The sequence below is a fragment of the Dermacentor albipictus genome, chromosome 2 (assembly GCF_038994185.2).
Source record: "Dermacentor albipictus isolate Rhodes 1998 colony chromosome 2, USDA_Dalb.pri_finalv2, whole genome shotgun sequence".
In the NCBI taxonomy this organism is placed as follows: Eukaryota; Metazoa; Arthropoda; class Arachnida; order Ixodida; family Ixodidae; genus Dermacentor; species Dermacentor albipictus.
In genome coordinates, this window is record NC_091822.1 from 87,304,392 (window position 1) to 87,327,496 (window position 23,105).

A 23,105-nucleotide genomic window follows, 5' to 3' on the forward strand; every position below is an offset into this window, starting at 1 on the left:
CACATTGGCTAGCCTGCCAAACTTCGGCGTGATGCGCCTCGTCTTTAGTTGCTGAAATTGCGACAGTGCCGAATGACGTCAGCGACGGAAGCCAGGTTGTCTTTTGCAATGAGGAAATTGTATACATCCTCAGCAATTCCTTTTAGGATGTGCCCGACTTTGTCTTCCTCGGACATTCCACAGTCCACCGTCCTACACAGTTTTATTACTGCCTCCATGTACGTCGTGCAGGTTTCGACTGGCACTTGCGCACGTTGCAGTAGCGTCTGTTCTACCCTTTTCTTTTTCGTCGAGGAGTCGCCGAATCGCTCTTTGATTTCGGAAACAAATCGTCCCCATGTTGTGAACGTCTCCTCGTGATTGTCGAACCACAACAACGCCGTATCCGTTAGAAAGGACACGACGTTTTGAAAGCTGAGAAGCGCTGTTCCACTTGTTGGCGGCACTCACCCGGTGATAATGGATGAGCCATTCCTCGACGTCTTCGTCCGATCTTCCGGCGAAGGGACGCGCATCTCTCAGCTGCAGAACAGAACTTGTCGGCGCAGCAGTTGGAATGGGCCGTTGTTCGTCTGCGTCGTGGGACATATTCAACTCTGGTGGATTCGGTGGGAGTCCAGCAAGGCGACGGCTCCGTCGAAGAACTTGTGGTTCAGCCTCCGTCTTCGGGTGTCGATTACCCAGCACCTCCACCACAACTATTACGAGGAGTTGCGAGGAAATGGTTTTATTTACAGGCGATGGACGATGATCGCAGCGTGATCGCAGCGCAGCTCGGCATCCCAGACTCCTCGTCCTCTTCGTCTACTCTCTTCTTGTCCGCGCCTTTCGTATCCGTTACAATATCATCATCAACATCATCATCATCGGCCCGGTTACGCCCACACCAGGGCAAAGGCCTCTCCCATGCTTCTCCAACTACCCCGGTCATGTATTAATTGTGGCCATGTTGTCCCAGCAAACTTCTTAATCTCATGCACCCACCTAACTTTCTGCCGTCCCCTGCTACGCTTTCCTTCCCTAGCAATCCAGTTCGCAACCCTTAATGACCATCGGTTATCTTCCCTCTTGATTACATGTCCTGCCCATGCCATTTCTTTTTCTTGATTTCAACTAAGATGTCAATAACTCGCGTTTGTTCCCTCACCCAATCTGCTCTTTTCTTATCCCTTAACGTTACACCTATCATTCTTCTTTTTACAGCTCGTTGAGTCGTCCTCAATTTCATTAGAACCTTTTCGTAAGCCTCCAGGTTTCTGGCCCTTACGTAAGCAGAGCTGTTATACACTTTTCTCTTGAGGGATAATGGCAACCTGCTGTTCATGATCTGAGAATGCCTGCCAAATGCACCCCAGCCCATTCTTATTCTTCTGATTATTTCAGTCTCATGATCAGGATCCGCGGTCATTACCTGTCCTCAGTAAATGTATTCCCTTACCACTACCGGTGCCTCGTTACTGTTCTATTTTTAAGCAGCAGACAGACGCTTCGGTGGCAGCAACACAAAGAGCCCTTTATTCAAGGCAGCAGCGTACTTTTATAGATAACGCTGCATGCCGGTCAGGCACACGTCATTGGCGGTACAATCTTATCAGACCGCCTGGCCGATACAGAACATTCCTTCCTCCTCAATTAAAGCTACACGCGTTTCTTTCCGCGCTCATAGTTGGAGGCTTAATAGCGATCAGGAGGACGCCTTGTGAGATTACTTCTTCGCAGATGGACCTCTTCAGGTGATGCCATGGTTGATGGGGTGATACTTGCAGGCTGCGCTGCTGAGTGTCTTGCCTCAGGCTGCGATGCCGGTTCCTTAGTTGAAGTGCAGTCATCTAAGCGAACATCCTCAAGCTGGTCCGCAGTAGGACCACCAATCATGGAGTCAGCAGGGGTGTTTTCTTCGGAGGGTGTTGGTAGAAAATCTCGTTGAATACGGGCACTTGGAGTGGACTCAGGATGCGCTTCTTTTGCGACGTCCGGATGGAATGAAGTCTTTGATCCAGTAATCCAGCTGGGTCTCAAGCGGTCGATATGCACAAAACGAAAATGGTCACCGACTTTGACTACAAAAGTAGAGTCGCTAACACGTTGCACTACGACAGCTTCCTCCAATGACAGGGTTTCCCCTCTCGTAGTCTTGACGAGAACTGTCACCGGCTTCCATCTGCGGGTCCCTTCCTCGGCCCTCGTTGCGATGGGTGGTGTCTCTGTGTTGACGGCTGCGCATATCCTGCACAAAACTTGGCTTTAGGAGTGAAAGCTTCACTCGAGGTTGTCGTTTCAGGACCAGCTCAGCCGGCGTTCTTCCTGTTACGGAATTCGGGGTGTTCCTGTAAGCAAGCAAGAAGTCGTTACGTCATTGATGCAGAGTTCTGTTTTGGCCTGTTAGGTTATCGTGAAGCACTTGCTTGAGTAGAGTGGGTTTTGTCGTTTGGACTAGCCTTTCTGCTGCCCCGTTCGATGAAGCATGGTACGGTGGCGTACGTGTGTGTCGAATCCCGTGAGAAGAGGTGAAATTGGCGAACTCCTGCGCAGTAAACTGAGGTCCGTTTTCGCTGATCAGTTCCTCCGGGTAGCCGTACGCCGCAAATATCTCCTTGAGAGTCGATTGTTTTTGACGTCGTTGTAGTGCGGAGGCATTTTGCTTCTATCCACTTTGAGTAAGAGTCTACTAGAAGGAACAAGTTGTAACCATCCTTCATGGCGAAATCAACATGGACTCTCTGCCAAACGCGGGTTGGATAAGTCCATGGATGCAATGGCCCTGGTGCCTTCGCAGGCATGGTGGTTTGGCGCACTGTACATCGACGGACAGTGTCTTCAATGTTCTTGTCGATCGATGGCCACCAAACAAACGACCTAGCAAGCATTTTCATTCTTTGCATTCCAGGGTGCTCTTCATGCAGCAATGTTAATACTGCTTCTTTAAGTTCGTCCGGAATGATCACTCGCTGGCCCCACGTGGCACAGCCTTGCTCGTACGATAGTTCGTTTCGACGAACGTAAAAGGACTGAAATTTATCAGCGTAGTGCGCGGGCCAGCCAGATAAGATGAACTGCACGACTTTGGAAAGAAGGCGGTCCCGTTTAGTCGCAGCAGCAACTTGGCTCGCAGTGAGAGGCGTTGCCTCAAACACTGCAAGACATTCTTCAGTGTCGTCTTTATGCTTGAGCAAAAGTGGAAGCCTTGAAAGTGCATCGGCAACTTTCATGTTTTTGCCGTTTCTGTAGCGCAGTGTGTACTGATAAGCTGCTAAGGTGATAGCCCAACGCTGAATCCTGGCTGCGGCCAAGGAAGGAATTGGTTTATCCGATGCCAAAATCCCCAACAGCGGTTGGTAGTCTGTATACAGCGTGAATTTGCGCCCGTATAAGTATCTATGAAACCTGCTTAGACCAAAAATTAGGGCCAGGGCTTCCTTCTCGCCTTGCGCATAGTTGCGCTCCGCTGCACTTAATGTTCTGGAGGCAAATGCGATGGGTCTTTCTGAGCCATCGGGCATGACGTGAAAAATTACGGCCCCAAGACCCTAGGCCGACGCGTCGCAGCTTAACCCGATTGGCTTTTTCACGTCGTAAAAAGTCAATACTTGAATGTCGATGAGGCGCTGCTTGGCTTCCGCGAATGATCTTGAGCATGCGTCCGTCCACACCCAAGTCGTGTCCTTTTTGAGCAAGTCATACATTGGTGCAGCTACTGTGGCTAAATCTTTGATGAATTTTGCATAGAAATTCAGCAGGCCTAAGAAGGCTCGCAGTTCAGTTACGTTGCTTGGCTGAGGTGCTTCCGTGATTGCCTTTATCTTTGTTGCGGTTGGAAAAATGCCATCTGATGTCATTTTGTGTCCCAGATAAACAACGGATGGTTTGAAAAATTCACACTTCTGTTGTTTCAGGGTAATATTGTGCTGTGACAGCCGTTGAAGCACCTTTACTACCGTTTCTTGACAGTCGTCTATGTTGTCGCCTACGACGATGACGTCGTCGATATAGCAACCCACTTTTGGAATCCCTTTTAAGACTTCGTCCATTAAAGACTGAAAGATAGCGGGTGCGCTAGAGATACCAAATGGAAGGCGCTGATACTGAAATAATCCGAGATGAGTGTTCACCGTTAGCAAGGCTTTGCTTTCTTCAGCAAGCGGCACTTGTTGATAGGCTTGCGATAGATCCAAGACGCAAAAGATTTTGCCTCCCGCGAGCATGGAGTACAAATCTTCCGGCAATGGCAAAGGGTAATGGTCTGTTTTTAAAACAGGATTAACCGTGACCTTGTAGTCGCCGCATAACCTTAATCCTGCGCCGCCTTTCTTCGCGACCACCACCAGAGGCGTTGCCCAGTCACTTTTCGTGACCCTCTTTAGTGTTCCGGCTTGCTCGAGCTTTTCCAACTCCTTTGCTACTTCGTCTTTGATAGCAAACGGTATTGGCCGTGCTTTTGAGAATACTGGTCGAGTCCCTTCCTTAACAAAGATGCGAGCTTCGAAGTTTTGACGACACCCGGGGTGCTCTTGAAAACTTCGGGATACTTCTTCCGTAAAGCTTCTACCCTCTGCTCTGGTGTCTTATCCGTGGACAGACAGTATACTGCTTTCCAGTTTATCTGGAGTTTTTCTAGCCAGTCTCTTCCCATGAGAGCGGGCATCGGCGTTCCGTTTCCCTGCACTACCACTATGGGCAAAGAGATCTCGCTTCCTTCCTGTTTGACTAATACGTTTGCTGTTCCAAGTACCTTTAGCATTTCTCCTGTGTAGGTGCGCAACGACACCTTTGATTCCACACATCTGACATGCGGGAAATACTGCTTATACAACTGCTCTGGTACGATCGTGACCGCTGCACCGGTGTCAATTATCAGCGAAACAGTCTTCCCTTCAATGTTTAGGTCGACGCTGTAGCCCCTTGAACTTTTGCCCGGGTAGAACACAGCGTGAAAATTCAAATCTTCAGATTCGTCGTCCGTGGTGTCAACATATCTGACAGCTTTTTCTCCACTTTTGCAAACGTCTTGCAAATGCCCTTTTTTCTTACAATTTCTGCAGGTGTGGTTCCGATACCAACATTTTTCTCGGGCATGACGCTTTCCGCAATGCCTGCACGCACTTCTTTGCTCTCCCTCTCGCTTATCTTTCGACCACGCAACCGTCGTCGATTTCTTTTGCTTATCACGGTGACGTTCGCCCTGAATGACGCTGACGGTGCATGGTTTTGTGTCAAACTCATGCATTTGCTTCGCCTGTTGCGCAGCTAGCTCTTTTTCTAGCGCTGTTTTGCACGCCAGTTCGAACGTCAAGTCAGCCTGTGCAAAAAGAGCCCGTTGCGTTTCCTCGTCACGCAAACCAGCCACTAGTCTGTCCCTTAAGGCATCATTTAAGAACGTGCCGTAATTGCAATCTCTTGCGAGATGCTTCAGTTCAGTGATGAAATCCTTGACACTTTCATTTTCTTGCTGCATTCGGCGATTAAATACACAGCGCTCTGCGATAATTGACTGAGCTGGGCTGAAATGAGCTTCCAGAAGCTGTTTAATTTCTTCGAAAGTCTTCTGAGAAGGCAAATGAGGAAGAGTTATCTTCTTTAGCTCTTCATACGCTTGCGCACCGAGTACGTTCAGAAACAACTTGAGTTTCTTGTCTGCAGGAACATCATTTATGTCTACGTAGTTCTCGAAGCGTTCAAAATACGAGCGTATGTTTTCGATTTTTTGGTCATATTCTGTCATTCTGCCGAGCTTCGGACCACGTCCCGGTTCTGCCATAATGAGCAATTTTCACTTATCTGCCCAGTCGTGTTCCTTGATGCGCCTTGTCCGTAGTGTCGGTTCTTGTTCGGTTGCTCCAGCCAGCCGCTGAAGTCCATGCAAGGGCTCCGTGACGCCTTGCTTCTTGACGTTCTTGCGCTGCTCCAGTCGATGAAGTCGTGGCTGCAAGGGCTCCGTGTCGCCTTGCACCGTAGGCGGTTCAGCCTCATGACTGCTGCTGGCCGGCGGTGGTTTGCTGCGCACCGGATCCCATCTTCGTCGCCAGATGTTCTATTTTTAAGCAGCAGACAGACGCTTCGGTGGCAGCAACGCAAAAAGCCCTTTATTCAAGGCAGCAGCGTACTTTTATAGATAACGCTGCATGCCGGTCAGGCACACGTCATTGGCGGTACAATCTTATCAGACCGCGTGGCCGATACAGAACAGTTACCTATCGTAAACTGCTGTTCTCCGAGACTGTTAAACATTACTTAAGTTTTCTACAGATTAATCTTTTAGACCAACCCTTCTGTTTTGCCTCTCCAGGTCAGTGAGCATGCATTGCAGTTGGTCCCCTGAGTCACTAAGCAAGGCAATATCACCAGCGAATCGCAAGTTACTAAGGTATTCCCTATAACCTCATATCCCCTATTCTTCCCAATCCAGGTCTGTGAATACCTACTCTAAACATGACCCGTCATGGCTGCTCAGTGGCTATGGTGTTGGGCTGCTGAGCATGAAGTCGCGGGATCAAATCCCGGCCACGGCGGCCGCATCTCGATGGGGGCGAAATGAGAAAACACCCGTGTGGTTAGATTTAGGTGCATGTTAAAGAACCCCACGTGGTCGAAATTTCCATAGTCCTACACTACGGCGTGCCTCATAATCAGAAAGTGGTTTTGGCACGTAAAACCCCACAATTTTTTACGTAAACACGCTGTGAATAGCAATGGAGAGATCGTATCTCCCTACCTGACGCCTCTCTTTATTGGGATTTTGTTGTTTTCTTTATGGAGGACTACGGTGGCTGTGGAGCCGCTATCGATATCTCAGTATTTTTACATACGGCTCGTCTACACCCTGATTCCGTAATGCCTCCATGAATGCTGAGGTTTCGACTGAATCAAACTCTTTCCCGTAATCAGTGAAAGCTATATATAAGGGTTGGTTATATTCCGCACATTTCTCTATCACCTGATTGATAGTGTGTATATGGTCTATTGTTCTGTAGCCTTTACGGAATCCTGCCTGGCCCTTTGGTTGAAGGAAGTGTAAGGTGTTCCTGATTCTATTTGCAATTACCTTAGTAAATACTTTGTAGGCAACGGACAGTAAGCTGATCGGTCTATAATTTTTCAAGTCTTTGGCGTCCACTTTCTTATGGATCAGGATTATGTTTGCGTTCTTCCAAGATTTCGGTATGCTTGGAGTCATAAGGCGTTGCGTATACAGTGTGGCCAGTTTTTCTAGAACAATCTACCCACCATCCTTTAAAAAATCTGCATTTACCTGATCCTCCCCAGCTGCCTTCGTCTTTGCATAGCTCCCAAGGCTTTCTTTACTTCTTCCGGTGTTACTTGTGGGATTTCAAATTCCTCTAGACAATTCTCTCTTCCATTATCGTCGTGTGTGCCTCGGGTACTGTACAAATCGCTATAGAACTCCTCATCCACTTGAACGATCTCATCCATATTAGTAATGATATTGCTACGGAACAGCCACCACAGTGTGGCTGCACTGAGGAGGACGAAGACGATGTGTGTGCCGCCTTGATATAGCGTCGCCATTTTGACCTACCTGAGCTTACCTCTAAATAAATTGTAAGTAGTATTCGGGTTCACCTTCATGTAACATTAATTTGGTGGAGGTGGACGTTCCCCGTACCCGTCATGGAGCTTCGCAGCGGTCGCAACGGCGACAATGCAACTTCGGCTCCTGCTGGCGGCACTTCATCTGCGCAAGCGTGTCCGCCTGGAGCTCCGACCTACATCGCCGTTTCCCCACCTCGGGATTCTGGTGTTTTCAACGGAGTCGGCCGTCCTGACGTTGACAACTGGCTCCGCTTATACGAACGTGTCAGCACCAGTCACAGCTGGGATCCGACTATTATGCTTGCCAACGTACTTTTCTACCTCGACGGAGCTCCATTGGCGTGGTTCCAGACTCACGAAGAGAAGATCTCGAGCTGGCATCTCTTCAAAGAGAAGCTCCGCGACCTCTTTGGCAATCCTTTAAGTCGACAAGTCAACGCCAAGAAAGCCCTTGCCACACGTGTACAGACGTAGACCGAGTCCTATGTGTCGTACATTCTCAACGTGTTGGCCCTTTGTGCCAAGGCTGACCCGAACATAACTGAGGGCGATAAGGTTAATCACGTCCTCAAAGGCATTGCTGACGACACCTTCAATTTACTGGTGTTTAGGAACGTCACCAGCATCGATACCATCCTCAAGGAGTGCCGCCGTCTCGAGCATGCTAAAAGCCGCCGGGTATCCCAGCACATCACGCGACTTCCCAACACAGCTGCTACGTCATCCTGTGACGACCTCTTCCACCAGCCGTCGCGATGTGACAACTTGACCCGCATCATTCGCCGTGAGGTCGAAGCGGCACAACCGGCGGCCCCTTCATTCCCGTTACCTGATCATTCTCCGGTGAAAATCTCCTTGATCCAGGCCGTCGTCCGTCAAGAGTTGTCCAACGTCGGCGTGTAATCCATTCGTTCCGTACGCTCGGAACCTTTGTCTCCATGCACGTCCCTACCGCGCTCTTCTTACTTCTCTTATGGACATCGCAACCCCTCTGAATGGCGAACCGTGGACGACAAGCCGATCTGTTTTAATTGGCGACGCATTGAGCATGTCGCTCGCCACTGCCGCAGCCGCTGGACTTCTCCGACGCGCTATTATCCTGATTACCCCCCTCGCCCCTCTAGCGCATCCTTTTTTTCGCCCCTTCTATGCCCGCTCCATCGTCGGACCCTGCGACACCTTTGACACGACCCCGCTACTCCCGCTCGCCTTCTCCCTCTCGCCGCCAATCTTGCTCGCCCCCGTCACGCCGTGCTCCTTCTCCGACCTACTCGCCGCACCCCCGACCGGAAAACTAGACAGTGCAGCTTCTGGAGGTGAAGCTGCATTGACGACATTGGCACGAAATCCTCGCTTCACCTTACCCACGAGCAAGAATCTTTTGGACGTCCTCGTCGACAATGTTCCTGTGTGCGCGTTGATTTACACCGAGCCGCATGTGTCCATTATGAGTGCTGCTCTTCGCCGTCGGCTCAAGAAAGTTCCGACGCCTGCCCTGAATCGAGTTGTACAAGTCGCCGACGGAGGGACTGTCGCTATTGTTGGCATGTGTTCTGCCCGACTCACCATTGCTGAGAGACACACCGTCGTTCTCTTCACCGTCATCGAGCATTGCCCTCACGAACTCATTCTCGGTCTGGATTTTCTTGCCCATCATTCTTCCCTCATTGACTCTTCGGCCGGCTCACTTCGCCTTGACTTGTCTCTTCTTGCCGACTCTGTGGACCCGCCTCCAAGCCATCTGAGCTGCATTGATTTTATTCGCCTACCACCTCACTCTGCCTCACCTCACTCTACCACCTCACTGGCTTTTTCTCTTAACGCATACATCTGATTCTTGCCTATTCCTATTTTCTTCCTCACTGCTTTTAGGCTTCCTCTCTTCCTGAGAGCATGTTAAATGCTATCCATATTATACTTCCTCATGTCAGCTGTCTTGCGCTGGTTGATTAACTTCGAAAGTTCTGGAAGTTCTATTCCAGCTGCAGGGTTAGAGGCTTTCATACATTGGCGTTTCTTGATCAGATCTTTCGTCTCCTGCGACAGCTTACTGGCATCCTGTCTAACGGAGTTACCACCGACTTCTATTTCACAATCTTTAATGATGTCCATAAGATTGTCGTTCATTACTTCATCACTAAGATCCTCTTCCTGAGTTAAGGCCGAATACCTGTTCTGTAGCTTGATCCGGAATTCCTCCGTTATTTAGAGTTCGAGTTCTTACCATTGTGTAGTCACTGCAGCGCAGTTTACCGAGCACCTCCGCATCTTGTATAATGCCAGGGTTAGCGCAGAGTATAAAGTGTATTTAATTTCTAGTCTCGCCATTCTGGCTCCTCCACGTCCACTTTCGGCTATGCCGCTTGCGGAAGAAGGTATTCATTATCCGCATTTTATTCTATTCTGCAAACTCTACTAATAACCATTTCCTGCTATTCCTAGAGACTATGCCACATTCCCCACTGCCTTGTCTACAGCCTGCTTCTTGCCTACCCTGGCATTGAAGTCACCCATCATTATATTGTGTTTTGCTTTGACTTTACCCATCGCCGATTCCACGCCTTCATAGAAGCTTTCGACTTCCTGGTCATCATGGCTGGATGCAGGGGCGTAGACCAGTACGATCTTAATTTTTTACCTCTTATTATGTTTCACAGCAAGACCTGCCACCCTCTCGTTAATGCTATAGAATTCCTGTATGTTACCAGCTATATCCTTATTAATCAGGAATCCGACTCCTAGTTCTCGTCTCTTCGCTAAGCCCCGGTAGCACAGGACGTGCCCGCTTTTCAGCACTGTGTGTACTTCTTTCGTCCTCCTAACTTCACTGAGCCCTATTATATCTCATTTACTGCCCTCTATTTCCTCCAATAGCACTGCTAGACTCGCCTCACTAGATAACGTTCTAGCGTTAAACGTTGCAAGGTTCAGATTCCAATGGCGGCCTGTCCGGGCAAGGTGGACGACGCATACCAAAAGTCGTTTAGATAAGGGCGTTGGGAATGATCATAGAAGCCAAGCTCACCAACGGAGAAACTATTCGCAGAATCAAAGCCAAAGTTTCGCAGACGATGCGATGGATCAAGAGAATCGCCAACAGGCACAAAGGAATGAAATATGCAAGTGTCATGACAATAATCCAGGCGTTCATCATAAGTCAGATCACTTATGTGGCGGCATGCCACATATGGGGCGCCACAGAAAAGAAGCTAGACGGCCTGATTAGGAAGATATATAAACAAGCGATTGGACTCATGCTAAGCACGAGCACGGTGAAACTCCTAGAGCTGGAACTGCACAACACGCTAGAGGAGTTAATAGAAGCGCAACGTATAGCCCACTACGAACGCCTCTCCAAGATGACGGCAGGAAGACATATCCTAGATAAATTAGGGGTCCGCTACCACACACAACACGGAGACAAGCAGGACATACCCAAGGAAATAAGGGCCAAATTAATGGTACCCTCCTTGCCCAAGAACACGCATCCTGTGCATCACGATTGCAGGAGGAATAACAGGACAAAGAACATGGCGACGAACTACGGAAGGAGCAAGGATGTGGTCTTTGTCGACGCTGCACGTTACAAACACAAACGCAGCTTTGTCGCAGCAGTACTTAACCACAACAGACAATGCTGCACAAGCTGGACTATAAACACGACACGCATCGAAACGGCGGAGGAAGCGGCTATAGCGCTAGCCATAGCACAAACCAACGCATACTATATAATGCGTGATTCCCAGATGGCAGTACGCAACTTCGCGAACGGCCGGATCGCAGCTGAGGCGGTAAACATACTCATAAAAAGCAAACCAAGAAGGGAAGACAGGTGCTTCTAAATCCTATGGATACCAGCCCGCACCACCGACTCAATAGGAGAGGACAACCCTAACGCGGCGGCACACAACGTAGCTCGAGGATGACTTTCCGAGCTGCGATGAACGTAGACACCTCAAGAGGGCCTTCTGAAGTATGGGAATGGGAAGACAGATTGACCTGGTTCAGCGACATCACCAGCCATTACAAGATGCAAAGATGCACTTACCCTCCACCCCAGCTACAACTCACTACATCGCAAGCTGTCCAGTGGCGAGAACTACAAACAAAGTCCTACAAGAACCCGATAATAATGCACGCTATTTATCCAGAAATATACACAACCGATAGATGCAAAGTGGATGGCACCAGAGCCACGCTACAACACATGCTATATGAATGCCTGGATCTAATACAGGACAGTGCGAGCGCAGCCTCCATCGACAGCCTCCGCGCGCGATGACAGGTCGCGCTGCTCAGCTCAAACCTAGAAGACCAACTCGGGGCAGTCCAGCAGGCGAAGGAAGCCGCCGAGAGGCAAGAACTCTTGGCCGTAATCTCGGCGGCTGCCCCCACCCACTAACTCGCCAAAAGCGAATCGTTATGATCCGAAATAAAGTTTTCTCACTCACTCACTCACTCGTTCAGACTCTCAATGTCAAATTCGGAACCACTAGCAACGCTGGCCAAGAACATGCCGGCCGCAACCACTTGAGGGCACAGGCTGAAATTAAGAAGCCGTAGAATGACGTCGTTATTAGTAACCGTGACCAGCATATGCGGAACAGCAACGTTGCGGTTCAAATGAACGCCGATGATGGGGCGAAGCACATATGCACCATCAGGAACCTGTGGCTGGGCGGTCAGAGTGACGTAAGTAACTGCCTAGGGTTACAGATGCACATCGGCTATATCGGCTATACCGGCTATAGTTAAACGCGCAGTACAGATTCCAAGCACAACTAGTACGCCGCCGTCGGCCACACGAAGCACTCGGTCAGCTGCTGGGGTGAGGACCTTCTTTAAACGTCTACGTAGGCTAGCACTCATCACATATACGTGGGCTCCAGTGTCGACGAGTGTTTGGACAGGTAAGCCGTCCACTTTAACGTCAATTACACTTCTTGTGGACACAGAGGATTTGCTGAAGTAGTACGCAACGCAGCACCACCTCCGAGGGCTGCATCTCTTAGTTTTCCGAAAGGGTGCGGGCTAAGGTCACAGGGCACGAAAGGCAACATGGCTACGGCGAACGGGAAGATGGGCGGCCCGTTCGCGGTGAACGAGAATGATGTCGCCGCGGCGATGACGAGTGACTGTACCACGTGTTCCTAGCAGAGTTGTCGGTGCTGTTTGGCTCAGCGGTAGGTGAAACATTACGGGCATTTCCATTGAAACGGCTCCGGTTGGTCGGCACGCGAAGTGTGGAGGACCATGAGTTGCGACAGTATCGGGTGACATGACCAATGCGGCGAAAGTTAAAACATATCGGCTGGTGGTCCACAGTTCTCGACTTAGTCGGGTTGCGATAACGCGGAGAGAAGCGTCGGGTTGGAGCGAAAATTGTAGAAGGGAGTTTGTCAGCTCTAGGATTGGCGAATGCACGGACAGAATGCAAACTAATGTTTTCAAGTTCCCGGTGAACGATAGCTTGTACGAGGGGAACTGAAAAAGCCGTAGCATCAGTGCGACGCGAACAGAAAGCTGCGGGCGCCATCGCGTCCAGTTCCCGTCTAGCGATTCACACCAGGTCCTCTGATGGTGACGAATGCTGCTGTGCGGGTTGATCTTCACACGTCGATGTTGCGGCAGTATTGGGAAGTCTGGCGAATGGTTACAAAACGCGTCAACTTTTGGCATGCTTGAATTGTCGGCACCCTTTAATGATAGCATCAACTATAGAGCACCTTTTTCACATGAGCAGATTAAAGGCACCGTCAGCAATGCCCTTGAGCACGTGCCCGAGCTTCTCAGCTTGTGTCATGTCGGGATCGGCTTTGCGACAAAGTGCCATCACATTCACGATGTACGAGACATAGGACTCCGTGGGGGAATGGGCTAGGGAGGCCAGTTCCTGCTTTACCGCAATGTTACGGCCGGCTGGTTTGCCTAACAACTCTGTCAACTTCTCTTTGCATTGGTTTCAGCTCGTTAGCTCCACTTTGTGGTTTTCCTACCACACTTTTGCCGTGCCTCTCAGGTAGAACAACAGGTTAGCTAGTATAAGCGTAAGCGAACATCTGTTGATTCCACTCGCGCATTCGTACATAGCCACCCACTCCTCAACGTCGGCGCCATCGGGCCCGCAGAAAGTTCCAGGATCCTTGGGTTGCACAACCACTACCGAAGGTGACAGCGACGTAGCTGGCGACTGTGACGTTGGAGGCGGCAACGACGTTGATCCCGCGTGCTCACCGTCATTTGCGTTGTGGACGGTTTTGCGACATCCACTGCGGAGCTCCTTTTCCAGCCGTGGTACTCCGCACCTCCTACCAAAAAATTATGCAAATGTTGGGAGTATAAAAAGACTATTTACAATATATATACAAGATGAGTCAGGGTATTTACGATGGCTGACCACGAGCGCGATCTGATCACCATAGCTGACCACCAGCAGCCAGCGTCTCGCGATCTTCTTTCTCTCTCTTGTGTCACCCTTCCGCAACGATATTCTTGGTTTGTAGACCGTACGGACACTGACGAACACTAGAAGACAGGACGAGCGAGCTAACTCTCAGATAAATGTTTATTGAAGCGCTCAATAAACATAAAAGTGATTGCAAAAACCCGTAGCAAACAAATATGACATGGTCTGATGACTATAAGGTAAACATATCAGAAGGTTGGTAAGCCATAAAACTAAACAAGAAAAAGACACTACTTCAATTGGACGCGGGTGCTGAAATGATATTGAAATTCACTTTCTAACAGTGAAAGTGATGCCTGGCTAACACAAGTCTCTACTATACTTTTAAGGTGAAATGTTTCAATTATTTCGCGTGTAGTCTTGCATTTTTCCCCAGAACGGATTTTTGTGTTCTCAAACAATGGTTTACCACCGCCATTAAAACAATGTGACGCTAGATCTGAAGTATTAGGGTTGTTAAGGGTTGATGTTCTTTTAGTCTGGTATTGAGGCACCTGATGGAGGTACAGTGGTGGCGGTGATGGTGTAGGAGCAGGCGGGCTTAGCCTGGCATACATAGCCGACACTTGTTCCGCCTGGGCGTCCTATGAGTGCTACTGTGTGCGTCCCCAGATGTCGAAGAGCCACGTGTCTCAAATGAAATCAATCAGCGGTATTTGCGCCCTCTTCCTGATTGCCGCAGACCCTCCGGGGAAAACTACGTATTCAAAGGTGCTGTGCGAGAGACCATGCCTTTGCAGGCTGTCGACCATCGCTTTCGTTTCTGTGTCGGGCTGCGGACATATCAAATGAAATGTTCGATGTGGATGACCTCACAACGGAGGGCACAAAACGGGGAAGCGCATCGTCCAGTCTTCAATAACCAAGCCGGGGTATACGCAGAATCGGTTCGGATTCGGTACAACAGCGTTGCTTCTTCTGACGTAGATACAATGCTCAGAAGGCTGATACTTACCCTCGTGAGGATGCGCAATTCCGCCGAGACTTCGTGGGCGAAACGTTTTGGCTTCAGTTGTCGTTTGTGGGACCGATTGTGCTTTGAAAAAGACCTATCAGCGATTGCGAACCTTTCTTTACCACAATGTTCAAAGCTCCGCTGGTCACCCAACTTCGCAGGGCGGAATGGCCGTGATTTTTTTTAACCGGAAAACGCCTCATTCAGAAAAAAAAAACATGTCGCTCACGAACCTGAAGGTTCCACGCATTACGACGATGGCATGCCGACAATTGGATGACGATGCTGGAATGATGACGTGAAGGCAAAGAGCTCACTACAAAGGAATCAAGATGACTGCATGACGACGGTGGCATCACGAGAATGGATTGCGAAGGTGAAAGTGATGACGTAGGAACGACCAGGAAGACATCACGACGATGACGCTATATAATCAGGTCAGGTCAGGTCAGTTTATTTCCTTAAAGGCCCCTTCATCAGGGGTGTCACATAAGGGGTGGGGTACTTCTGGCAACAACAACTGAAGTGATAACAAACGAAACTTTTGAAAAGTGGTGGATATCCTGTATAAATAACTACATACTCGTCGCAAATTGTCAATTAGAAGAGGAAAGAAACAGGTATTTTGGCCGAAGAGAAGAAACAGCTGCGATAGACAATGCAATTCAGTAACTACTAGAACATTTGAAAAAAGGTAGATGCATTACATACAATCGAAAACGCACGGTAGATGGTGAATTTGTACAAGAACAGCTAAGTAACTTGACAAAATTAAAGCAACCTCAGCAATGAACACATGGTGATTATCTGTATATACAACATAGTGGGGAAGGGCATTCCAATCAGTTGCTGTTCGAGAAAAACACGAAGCAGAGAGGGTAGTTGTGTGTGGGCATGGTTTTAAAACTTGGAGCGGATGACGTGCGCGTTGTGATATTCTTGCGGGTAGAATGATGTATGGCACACGATTAAGTGAGCTGTAGAAAACTTATGAAAAACACCAACGCTGACTATCTTATGGCGCTGCGAGAGCGACTGTAACTCAGATTTCTTTTTTAAGGATGATATGCTTACGTCATATGAGTAGGATGAATGAATGTATCTTACTGCACGATTTTGGAAGCACTCAAGTGCGTTAACGAGATATTTTTGATATGGGCTCCAGACTGGTGACGCATATTCGACTTTTGGCCTGATAAGCGATTTGTACGAGACAAGTCTGACGTCCTGAGGTGCATGACGCAAGTGGCGCCTAATAAAACCGAGTGTTTTGTTCGGTGTATGATGTTGATATGCGTGCCCCAGTTAAGATCACAGGAAATTAAGATGCCTAAGTACCTGAATGATTTTACTGTTTCAATCCGATTGTTGACTATTGTGTAAGGAAGAAATATTGGTGTACGACTACGAGTAAATGACATATGTTTACATTTTTTTGGATTAAGAGTCATTAGCCAACCAGCACACCAAGACTGCACATGGTTGAGATTTTGTTGCGAGTTATCTCCATCAGTGTCATTGTTAATGGTATGATAAATCACGCAGTCGTCAGGGAACATCCGAATTTTGCAAGTTTTATGAAAGGGTAACTCATTGATGCATAATAAAAAGAGAAGTCGGCCAAGAACAGACCCCTGAGGGACACCTGAAGATGCCGGGAGATGGACGGAGGACTTGTCGTTCAATGTAACTAAGTGCTCGCGGTTAGTGAGGAACGTTTCTAGCCATTTTAATACATCGATGTTTAAATTCAAGAAAGAAAGTTTATGTAATTAGTCCCGAAGGCATGACGACTGTGTAACAACGATGGTAGGACGACGACGGTATGATGACTATGAAATGACGACGACGAATCGACAACGACTGCATGATAATGGCGGCATGGTGACGGCAGAAGAATGATGATAGAATGATGATGACTGCATGACGTAACTGATTGCACCAGTTGGTGGCGTATCATTTTTGTTCGAGCAGAAAGCTGGCAATGTGACTACGAGGAAAGGAAGATGTCGGCGTGACAACGATAGCGTGATGACGACGAAGTGACAACGCAATGATGATAAAGGAGAGAAGATGGTGAAACAATGATGATGCTATGGCAGTGGAAAAACGGCAACAACGGAATGAATGCGATAAAATGAGGTCGACACGGAATGACTAGGATACCATGCTTGTTGCAAGAGCTCGCTTCCGCGTTGCCCTATATAGTTCACCTACCACCCCGAGCTGCCTGATTTTCCACTCTATATGGCGTCGGTTAGCCGTATATCGGGTGCCGCGGCCAATTGTGAAAGAGACCAGCAGCCTACACCCACAAATTGGAGGAAGCCGCAAAGAAGTATTTGCTTTAAAACAACACCTCTTTGCGAACGCTTGGTGATTGCGTTTTGTATGCAGCAATATGTATACAATGCAGCTGTCTGCCTGACTTGTATTCAAATTCCAATGCTTCGCTTATCCTATTCACTTCTCATGCTCCGTCAACTGCATTGTGCAGCTGCATTCTGCATTATGACTAGAAGGTCCGCTGCCGTTGCGGACCTTCTAGTCCGCAATCATTACAGATCAACCATCTGTCTGTGCTTCAGCCTTCCTTGTTTTCATCGCAGCGATCTGTTCTGCACTAGCGACTTTTCCCGTTAGTACGTGGATTTCTGACTAAAGGATATCTCTGCATTACACTTCTTTGACTAGCACCTTTCTGCCTCATCGTTATTCTAACGTTATGCTGTAGCTGTGCAATACCTTACGCAACGCTGAAATCTGCATGTACAGCTCTCGGCGTAGAAAGTGTGGCAATGGCGAGGAGAGCAGATAGCACAGGATGTCACACTAGGAGAGCTGGCAGCACCAAGCCATTATATATCTCGATAAGACACATCATTTCAGAGACATTCTGAAAATAGCGTATAATGATAGTTCGTTATTCTAGTAGCCCGCAACACGGTGCAAGTCAACACAAGAACGCAAACGCAGACCGCATTATTATATGTTTTCTTGCGCTATGAATGCGGAGCCCTGATTTTTACATGCGATCAGCATTATTTGCCTACGCCAGGCACGTTGAGTCTATTTATTGGACCTCCAATGCCGGCCATGTGACCTAAGTTGCCTACAAGCTTGGCGAACTAGGTATAGGATCGTGGGGATAAAACCCTGATGGCCGTTGAATCGTCGTTATTTTAGCTTCACCATGCACATTTAGTCATAACATTGTACTCACGCTCTCATCGTCCCGCTGTCCCCGCTACACTATAGTTATCATTTCAAAAGCGTCATCCCGTTGCCCTCATGCTGTGGTCCTCAAACCACCTTCGTCGTTCAATCAACGCCATTCCTCATTCGTCATTCCATCGAAATCATGCTGTCGTCATTCAATCGTGATCATGCAACCGCTTTCATGCAATCGCCATCATTACATCATTGCCATGCAGTAACCGTTAGGCATTTGTTGTGATGTCATCGCCGTGATGCCGTCGTGGCCATTTCATCATCGTCGTTCCACCTTTGTCATCGGTCGTATTCTGGTCATCGTCAAGCTATGGTTTTCACGTCAGTGTCGTCACACAGACATCTCCATATACTCGTCGTGATGTCATTGCTCTCATGCGATCGGAGTAATGCTGTACTGGGTACACAATCATCATTTTGTCATAAGCGTCATCCTATTGTCGTCATGCTCTCATTGTCATACCGCCTTTGTCTTTCCATTGAAGCAATTTTTTACGGTATTGCATCGCAAAGTGTTGTCGGAATTAAATCGTGTTTATGCCCCCGTTGTCATGCCATCGTGAAGAGTGCATCGTTGCCACACAGACGGTGTCATACCGACGTGGCATGCCATCTTCGTCACGGCGTCACCGTGACGGTCCTACCTTCGTCGGAACGCGATAACCATATCGTGGTTTCGTCACTTAATAGTCAAAAATTCATTTTTTTTATTTGACGCTTCAGGGTTGTCCAATACTCCCTCTATCTCTTTAATCAAAAGACTAGTGCATAAAACAGGGACACAGACAGAGTTTAGACAGAAACAGTTTAGCGCTTGTCCTGTCATCTTCTCTGTCTCTGTCCCTGTTTTATGCGCTAGTCTTTTGATTAATGATCGCACACCAACTAGCCCAGCTTTCTGCATTGATCCCTCTGTCACGCCTTCATATTAGGCCTGTACATACTAGAGTAATGTAAAAAGACGCAAACACAAAAGCCGACAATGCAGCACTAAGAATAATACAGATTTCGCCTCCTACTTTGTGGTTTTCTGTAACATATAAGACAGCAAAGTGGGGGACCAATTGTATATCGTACTCACCGTAGATTGCGCCGAGCATCGCAATCATCCATTTAATGTCTGGTGCGAATGCGGCGCCAAGGAGGCCAGCGCAGCAGAGAGAAGATGACGTGAGCGCCACGTAGAAGATGGAAAGCCTGCTGTAGAGCACAGTGACCACGAATCCTGAGGTGAGGACCACAGCGGTATGAGAAAAAAAGAGCCTTGATCGCATTGGTTTACACCCGCTGATGACCGCATAAGGCACTGCCAGAGCTAATCTAATTGGCTCACTTTTAGAGTCACCGTGTACCCTGGCTGACCAAACTTGAGTACAATAACCCAGGCAATATGAGAAACATTTCCGAATTCAACCACCAAGAGTGAAAGAAAAAAAAAATCGGGCAAGTGTGTAAGAAAATATTTTTGGCTAGAAGTATTCGTAGGAGGCGATCGTGGTAGGGCACACATTATTAGCATAGATGGCCGACCAATGGTGAGGAGCACTTACGAACGAAGCGTTTTTTGAATTTGGGCACATCTGCGTGTCATCCACTGGTACCAGGATACCAGCAGCTTCCGAAACCACCGGTGCGATCTTGTACGCGTTCCAAAATAGAACGGAGGCGGTTTGTGCCAACGAGCCGCACACGATTGGTCAATTTGAATCGTGACGAACGCCATGACATCAATTGTGATGTGATATCTGCTGTCAATCAATCCGTGCCGTCTGCTATAGGATAAACGCTACGGAACAGGCTGCCTATTTCGTGACGTAAAGAATGGACCGCTTCCGTTCGATTTTGGAACGCGTACGAGATCACACCCCACATGCGCAGCCTTCCCCTCATATTCCGTGAATTGGAGCTATTGTAAAGTCAGCATTTCATTACCGTGTTTTAAAGACGTAAAGGAAAACCTGATGCGATGCGTTGGGCGAGGCTTATGCATAATAACGGAGTGCACAAGTTACCTCCAGCGAGCGCGGAGTGAAACGTTTGGCAGAGCGCCCACGTGACGGCGACTGCCTTCCGTACAAGTAGTTTTCCTCACCTTGCTCGTACCCAGATACGCGCCCGCGTGCTCGACCACCATGTCGAGGACCCTGGGTCCAATTTTGACTGTAAGCATGAGTCATCCGTTTTATTATTGGGAAGGTTTTCTTTTTTTGCCAGCTCTCTAACTCATTAGCGTCTTTCACTGCTGTCGTGTATCTCGCCGAGTAGGCTGAGTGGGGATTCTCACGTATAGAAACGCAAAACAGCTGTACTCTGACGCTGAGAAGAGCAAAAACGTTTCCATATGGGCAAAGAGGCCTGCCTGAGGAATACTTAAGGGACAGGTGAGGATGCACAGAGGCAGTCACTGGCCGCCATTTCGCTGATGAAACTTCGCTCATGACTCTTCGCGCTTCAAACATCACTCATAAAAAATGTCGTTGTTCAGATTGATAGCATTATACCATTTGTTGCGGATTCTCATTCTTTCCTAGAAGATAAGATTAGGTTTTGTTTCGCGAAAATGGCGACGCCCGGCTGACGTGAGGGCACGGAAGGCGACGAGGTTGGTGGGAGTGGAGGCGGGTTTTCGAGCAATCATAAACACTGAGGGCAAACTACTGCGACGAAGTTACATGACTGGTGGGCGTACCCCACACCTCTAACAATTGTTCTGAGTAATAGCAGGGACGGACGAGGTCATAGCGGCGTTGAGCGACCTCGTGTATACCTAAATATATCGGGACGAGGTTGATTCAGGTCGTCGAGCAGCAGTCAGAAACGCACCGCCAGGAACGGGAGCGCAGCTGAACGGGCGAACTAGCCGCGAGACAGGCGATGGCGACGATGCTTCCTCCAGTGCTGATGTCTGATCGTTTCGATTGAAAGTGGTTCGTTTGGCTATTCCGTTGCCCGTACGCCTGACGACACGCGTCGGCAGAGAAACAACAAGATGGTGGCTAATTGATTGCCTTGGCTTGGATATGTTTAGCACGAGGGACGAGACGGCGCCCTGTGTTCTATTGTCTTCTTTACCATTACGTTCCCGTACCTTAAACTAAAGGTATTGAATGCCCCCCCCCCCCCCCTAGGTGCTTGCATTTAAATTACATATAGCGTCAAACGCTGTTCAACAATTACCTTTCACTTCGCACATATGCAATGTACAACACCAGGCACATCCGCCGTAGTTGCTTAATTGCTTTGGTGTTGCGCTGCTAAGCGTGAGGTCGCAGGATGAAATTCCGGCCACGGCGGCCGCATTTCTACGCCGGTTGAAGGCAAAAACACCAGTGTAACTGGATTTAGGTGCATGTTAAAGAACCCCATGTGGCCAAAATTGACCCTGAGTCCTCTACTACACTGTGCCTCATAATAATATCGTGATTTTAGCACGTAAAACCCCATAATTTAATTTTTTGATTAACACCTGTCACAAGTCTTTTCCATACACTGTCGTTAATTTGAGTGCAAACTCGAGGTAGCTCTGGCGGCGTTTATATCAGGAACAAATTGGTTTATTAGCAAGGAACAGCAGAATACATGATTTTATTCCTTACCGCCAAGGTTCTGTGTGAGCATGATGATGCTTTCTGGCCAGGAAGCCATCTCCCGACTGATGCAAAATTTTTCCATGAAGAGCACGTACAAATAGCCCATGCTGGAGTGTGTCATAAAGAGGAAGAACGTCGCACACATAACCACCAGTGGTATACTCCAGCAGCTGTCCTGGGGAGGAGTCGCCATCGTCGTGGGAATTTCGGAACGTCTAAGAGCAGGCGCCGTTGCGGAAAAGTGCCACCGACTTGCAATAGTAAAGAGGAAGATCAATGCAGGCGATGCTGTAACAATGAGCGTAGGCGGACTTCTCTTCTGAGAGCTGAGACTGCTGCCCTGGTATTCCGTCAACGATACGTACTCTGGGGAAAATCCAGCAAAATCCAGCAAAGTTACAAGACGCTAGTCAGCCCTAAAGCGTCTCGGTTCGAGAGAATCGGTGAACTCCAATGCGACATAGAATATTTTCAATAATACATACTATCAAGCCAGCGCCTATGCTCCAATCCTCTATTGATTGCGGTACCCGCTCGTTGACACAGGCGAATGTACAGGGCGCGGGCCTTGTTGCGTAGTCAAAGAAGCTCGTAATTCTAAACACTTAGCAATATTACCCTGTTTCTTTCATAAAGTGCGGGAAAGTGGCGTGAGACGGACAGGGAAATTCCATATGACACAGTAAGAGACTCTGGAGAGCACATCACTGCCTGTTAACCATCCACTGAATCGCAGGGTGTGTAGATGTTTGCCGCGTAGCTTGGCCGTTGCACCTCCCACCCAGCTGTACGACCTGTTTCGTAGCGGTCTAGGCCATTACACTCTTATCTTCACCACCGGCAGCCAAAACATCCGGTGCTCTGCCGACGTGTGCGACAAAAAGGCTACGTGCGCACACAGGTCGTACAGACACACACAGACACACACACACACACACACACACACACACACACACACACACACACACACACACACACACACACACACACACACACACACACACACACACACACGCGCGCGCGCACGCACGCACACACGCACGCGGGCACGGACGCACACAGAAAAGCCGTACTTGACGCGCCGTTAAAGGGACACTAAAGGTTACTATGAAGTCAAGCTAAAGTGATAAAGCAATGCTCTAGAACATCTAAGGCGTTAATATAATCGCGAACAGAGCTTTAGTAACCGAGAAATTGAGGTAAATGCATGACACGATTTGAGACCCCCCCCAGCGACATTCCGGTACTCAGCCCTATGACGAAGGCACTCCTTATCACAATTTATGCCGCTAGTATTCAACTAGTCGTATTAAAA

The 23,105-nt window shown here is 48.5% G+C and overlaps 1 protein-coding gene across 1 annotated transcript in view; it reads right to left on the reverse strand.

Moving 5' to 3' along the window:
- LOC139055738 (uncharacterized) overlaps positions 1 to 21,896 on the reverse strand; it is a 95,675-nt gene extending 73,779 nt beyond the window's left edge. The window contains exons 1-2 of the mRNA XM_070533270.1: positions 21,797 to 21,896; positions 19,282 to 19,425 (exon numbers count right to left, since the gene is read on the reverse strand). Coding sequence (XP_070389371.1) covers positions 19,282 to 19,425; positions 21,797 to 21,896 — 244 coding nt within the window. The remainder of the gene's footprint in view (positions 1 to 19,281; positions 19,426 to 21,796) is intronic.
- Between the last annotated feature and the right edge of the window lie 1,209 nt (positions 21,897 to 23,105).